The 5909-nt window shown below is 36.6% G+C and overlaps 1 protein-coding gene across 1 annotated transcript; it reads left to right on the forward strand.

Moving 5' to 3' along the window:
• Positions 1–351: 351 nt before the first annotated feature.
• On the forward strand, positions 352–5319 carry LOC109011063 (probable inositol transporter 2). The gene is made up of 6 exons (XM_018992106.2): positions 352–705; positions 801–871; positions 2426–2761; positions 3256–3363; positions 3473–4075; positions 4480–5319. Exons 1-6 carry the CDS (start codon positions 570–572, stop codon positions 4960–4962), a joined length of 1737 nt encoding a protein of 578 aa, XP_018847651.1. The 5' UTR covers positions 352–569; the 3' UTR covers positions 4963–5319.
• The last annotated feature ends 590 nt before the right edge of the window (positions 5320–5909 follow it).

A 5909-nucleotide genomic window follows, 5' to 3' on the forward strand; every position in this document is an offset into this window, starting at 1 on the left:
GGGACCGATGAATTGGACGCCAAACGGACCGATGCTTATTTTTTATTTTTTTAGCTATCGGTACCAGATCCTTTACAAAATCAGAAATATTTGTGTTCAGAGATTAAATAAATATTTTTAATGATATTATAAATTTAAAATAAAATATTTATAATTTTTAAAAAGATGTTTAAAGAAAAAAAAAACATTTGGCAATAATTTGTCGGACTGACGGATCGACTCTTACAAAAGAGAAATATAACGTATAATATTTTAATTTTAAATTTTTTTTTAAATTATAAAAATATCTCTTTTAAATTAATACTTAAGTATCTACATATACAGTTCAGATAACTGCAAATAAAATTTCTCCCTACAAAATTTATAGTCAGCAATTAGCATCATCATCGTCTCCCCCCCCCTCCCCATATCCAGTCACTTCCTCGCTCTGTTTTAACTCAGACACTGTCTTTCGCTCTCTTTCTCACCTATTTTCTCGGAAAATCCAAACATAGTACAAAGGGTGTGTTTTTTGAGAGCGAAAGGAAATAACAGAGGCCTTGGCTCTTCTTCCTTCAAAACAAATAGAAATGGAAGGTGGGTTACACATAGAGGCCGATTCCTCAGCTTTCAGAGAATGCTTCTCTCTGGCATGGAAAAACCCTTATGTTCTTCGCCTCGCCTTCTCCGCTGGGATTGGTGGCCTTCTCTTTGGCTATGACACAGGTTTCTTTTCTTCTCCCTCTACATCTCTCTCTCTCTCTCTCTCTCTCTCTCTCAGAGAATATGAAATTCTAAGCATATTAATCTGGTTATTGCAGGAGTGATATCAGGAGCACTTCTTTACATAAGAGATGAATTCGAGGAGGTGGATAAAAATACTTTCTTGCAGGTGATTATATAATTTTTCTGTCCACCTTGTTCATGCTGTCTGATTTCATCCAGTTTTGTGCACCTCTCACAGGCTATAAATCTCTCTCATCTTTTCATCTCAATCATTTAATCTTATCTTATCATTATAATTTTTATAATTTTTAAATAAAATATAATAAATAATTAAAAATTAAAAATAAGATTTTATCTTATTTAAATTTCTATCCCATCTCAACTAATTTACCGTATAATTTACTGTATAAACCTAACATCAGTCCTGTTTACTCGCTCCATTTATATCTCTCATTTTTATTAGATAAAGATAAACATGCCTCTGCTGAAATTTGGCTACACTTGGGCGGCTGGACCCTGTAATTTATTCACCCCTACAATGCCCAAAATATCCTTCCCCAGGTTGGATGGCTAATTCCTTGATCCAAGCTATTCAGGGCCTGAATTTCAGGCTTATCTTTAACAATGATTTAAAAAATCCATTTAATTTGGGTGATTTTTTAATTATTTATTTATTAATATTATTGTCTTGATTAGTGTTAAGAGTCAACAAATCTGACATGATCTGAAATGTCTGTCTTTGTTTATGGGAGATCAGTCATGGGTATACCGACAGGGTCAAAACATGCTTCAACGTTACAGTCCTGGTCTTGGAATTAACTCAGTCCAAATGTCCAATAAGGCAGCTAACCTCTGACCTCCTGTTCTTGCGAATAAAAAGGGTCCGAAATTGGACTCAGAGAATCCTTGGGTCAGGGTCCAGATTCTTTTGTGGGCTTCTAGGCCCTCTAAATCAGTGAATATCCCGTTGTTCTTCATCATAAGCCTTACCCGATGTGAAAATCTCAATCATTTTAACCAAGCATGCTAAATTAATCTAATGTATCCCTCGAATGAAAATTCTCATATTGAGATTTTTGTTTTCACAATCAATTTCAACTCATCTCATCTCTTCTCATTTAATCATTATAACTTTCTCAAATTTTCATACAAAAAAAATAACAATTCAATTTTTTCAAATCTCAAAATAAAAATAATATTAAAAATATATATTCTGAACAATATTTTATTTAACTTTTAAGTTTATCTCATCTCATCTTATCTGTAAAAACAAACGAGGAATGTTGAGTTTCAAAGATCTCAAATGTTTTTTACTCCGAAACAATTGCTTTATGCGTACTTATTTAGAAAGGGATGGAGGTTAAGGTTAATGTCACGGATTCATTCTCTTATGGATTGGATATATGAGTGATAGCAGTCTATTAATATTTTTAATAACTTGGATTTTTTTTTTTTTTTTTTTTTGAGGAGGAAGGTGTTGAACTGGGGGTTGGGTTGGATGGAGTCCAGGGTTCTGAAAATAAGAAAGTCATCAGTGTCATTGTCAGTTCAATTTCACAAAAAAAAAAAAAGCTTCACTTTCTAAGTCTGTGGTTTCTTGTTAGCTGATTAATTTTTATTGTTTGTCTTTAGAGGGTCTCAAATTAAATTCCTATTACCATGTATTAAAACTAAATTTATTTAGTATAACTGTGGTTGGTGACAATATGTGTATATATAGGAGAGCATAGTGAGCATGGCAGTTGCAGGAGCAATCATTGGAGCTGCAATTGGCGGATGGCTGAATGACCGCTATGGACGGAGAACTGCAATCTTAATAGCAGACTTTCTGTTCTTTGTAGGTGCTGTGATCATGGCTGCTGCTAATGGTTCATCTCTTCTTATAGTTGGACGTATTTTTGTTGGACTAGGGGTTGGAATGGCATCAATGACAGCTCCTTTGTACATCTCTGAAGCTTCCCCAGCAAAAATCCGTGGTGCCCTTGTTAGTACCAATGGATTTCTTATAACTGGAGGCCAGTTCCTTTCATACCTTATCAACTTGGCCTTCACCAAGGTAATCAAGCACATGTAGTTGTGGTGCTTGGATTTTCTTGAAGAGTACAAATCCAGGAGTTGTTTATAACATTTAAAAAACTTGCAGTAGTTATACATGGAGACACAGAATTTAGGCAACTTTTACTTGCCTCTTCACTTGAATTTGTGATCATGTTAGCAAAAATAATCTAATTTGTTATTTTCAAAAGCTTCCTTCACACATACAGTCAATTTTTAATTTAGATGTATGACAATAATAGTAACTTTATACAATAGTTGCTGGCGACGGGAAAAAATTTATTGAATTCTACAATGATGTCAATGGTATTGCAAATACAAGAAACTCACTCATGTAAAACAGAAACAAGAAGTGGGGCGAATCAATTTATACCATATGTCTTGGCTCACCTTTAGATGCAATTCATGTGTGAATCTATAAGCGTAATGTGTATGGCAAAGTTAACTTTGAATTGTATTTGACTTGTACCTTTTATGTGCAATTTCAATGCTTAGGCACCTGGTACGTGGCGGTGGATGCTTGGAGTTGCAGGACTTCCTGCTCTGATTCAGTTTGTGTTAATGTTTTTTCTTCCAGAGTCACCCCGTTGGCTATACCGCAAGGTTTTTCTCTCATTCTCTTTTATGCTAGTGCTTGCTTTTACAGTTTCAGAGAATAAGCGTGTGCTCTTTAAGATCCAAAATCATCAGCCTTCTTTTTTGAAATTAATAGGGAAGGGAAGAAGAGGCCAAAACCTTACTAAGGAAAATATACTCCGCCAATGAGGTAGAAGCAGAGATCCAAGCTCTAAAGGAATCAGTTGAGGCAGAGATCCAGGCAAAAGGATCGTCTGGAAAGATTACCTATGCTGAACTATGGAAAACCAAAACAGTAAGGAGAGGACTAATTGCTGGAGTTGGCCTTCAGGTCTTCCAGCAGTTTGTGGGCATAAACACAGTTATGTACTACAGCCCCACCATATTTCAATTAGCTGGAATTGCATCTAATCGAACTGCACTCCTCCTCTCACTCGTCACTGCTGGCCTCAATGCCTGTGGCTCTATTGTGAGCATCTACTTTATTGACAGGACTGGGAGGAAGAAACTTCTAATTATTAGTTTGTTTGGTGTTATACTCTCACTTGGGCTTTTATCAGGGATATTTTATCATACTTCGACCCATTCGCCATTGGTTACAGCAACTGCAACTTCTAAATTTACAAATTACACCTGCCCAGATTACAGTTCTGCTGTAAACGCCAACAGGTGGGACTGTATGAAGTGTTTGAAGGCTTCATCTCCAGACTGTGGGTTCTGTGCCTCAGCCACTAATAAGGTAAAGACAATTTCTTGTGTATTCCTTATTCATGACATCTCTCTTAAATTTCGAGTAGTCTTGCATTAGATTTCTACTTCGATAAGGTTGATTTTTTCTTCCTCGGAATGTATCCGTGTGACGGTATACAAAGTTTCCAAAGCCATCACTAAATTGGTCCTTCCCCTAAACTTATACCTCTTAGATTGCATCTTCTACTCGGAATCACCTTTTGACAATTTCCCTCCATTAAAGTAAACATATAGAACTTCTGCTTCTCAAAGAGTATATATGATCACCCAATTCAACTCTAACAAGCCCTGTATCTACAACTTAAGGATTAGTTGTATGGATTCCTTACAGTTCTTTATTTTGTTGTTTTCCCGTCATCATGATTATCTTCATAGTTTTTCCTCTTGTTGCAGCTATTTCCAGGGGAGTGTTTGATTTCAAATAACACAGTGAAGGACTCGTGCCACGGAGAAGACAGGTTATGGTACACCAGGGGATGTCCTAGCAAAACTGGATGGCTTGCACTTGTAGGCCTGGCACTTTACATCATATTCTTCTCCCCAGGAATGGGAACTGTCCCGTGGATAGTCAACTCCGAGATATATCCTCTACGATATCGAGGCATCTGTGGAGGAATCGCCGCCACAGCAAACTGGATCTCAAACCTCATTGTTGCACAGTCCTTCCTGACTTTAACGCATGCAATTGGGACTTCCTGGACATTCCTCATTTTCGGGGTCATTTCAGTTGTAGCCCTGTTCTTTGTCTTGATCTGCGTCCCAGAAACAAAGGGACTTCCAATCGAGGAGGTGGAGAAGATGCTGGAGCTTAGAGCTTTACACTTCAGGTTCTGGGAGAAAAGTGCTGACGCAAATTACAAGAACCAAGCTGCCTGAAAATAAGCTCGAAGTTTTACATGTTGATTGAGATTAGCACAGGGAATCTGGATGAGAAATGACTTGTACAAGTTCCAAATAAATAAGTTTTGCACAATTTTTTTGTAAAAAAGTGGACTCTATTTTGAAAAAGTATAAAAAAAATTATTCTTTTTTAATTGGATCCACTTTTTTATAAAAAGTCTGCTGGAGACTTGTTTATTTGGAACTTATATCTAGTACTCCTTTAATAAGTTGCACTCTCAACTAGCGTATAGTTATTTAGTGTTTAGTTAATAATTATCCTTAATCTAGAATGAAAATGATATTAAAATTAATAAAAAAAGGAAAATTGAATATTAAAAATACTTCAGAGAATGTTATGTGTGCGATTTGTAATACAATCCTTTTTAAGTTTATAGGCAACATCCAATAACCTACTGCTGTAGGGAGCCCTGATTTTGAGCAAACTCGAACTATCAAAGATTTCTGTTCTATTTTTGCATGATTCGAAAGAACGAACTCCCCTTTTTTAACAAGCTGTAAAAGTTATATTATTGGGATTAATATGCTGGATTTATCAAGTTGCTGATTTTAATACACGCTCTTTTACAGGATATTTAGGTATAATAATACCCTTACTCCTGTTCAAACTCCAACAACAAGCTGACATTGCCTTTTTTTTTAAGTACAATTGTTTTCCTCTTAAATTTGAAAAAGAAAATTCCCTCGTAATAAAAACAGCCCCCCTCCCACAAACCTTCTCTCCGCTCCCCCTCGCGTCACGCCCCCCTCAACCACACCCTCCGCAATGGCGCCCCCCTCCACACTTCCAAGGAGTCTGACATAGTCTCCATTTTTAGAAGACCTCCCTCCCAAGGTCTCGAAACTTTTGTTTTGACTCGTCCAAGTCCTCCTATGTTGCCTCCTTGGATGAGTTACCCTTCCACTGAATTAGTCGCTTGACT

Source organism: Juglans regia, chromosome 3, assembly GCF_001411555.2.
Source record: "Juglans regia cultivar Chandler chromosome 3, Walnut 2.0, whole genome shotgun sequence".
Classification (NCBI taxonomy): domain Eukaryota; kingdom Viridiplantae; phylum Streptophyta; class Magnoliopsida; order Fagales; family Juglandaceae; genus Juglans; species Juglans regia.

Bases quoted from the DNA above. Each gene is read 5' to 3' on its own strand.
- LOC109011063 (XM_018992106.2), top strand. From the start codon at position 570: ATGGAAGGTGGGTTACACATAGAGGCCGATTCCTCAGCTTTCAGAGAA. The intron at 2,762-3,255 runs GTAATCAAGCAC...TTCAATGCTTAG, and splicing joins TCAACTTGGCCTTCACCAAG to GCACCTGGTACGTGGCGGTG. The intron at 4,076-4,479 runs GTAAAGACAATT...CTCTTGTTGCAG, and splicing joins GTGCCTCAGCCACTAATAAG to CTATTTCCAGGGGAGTGTTT.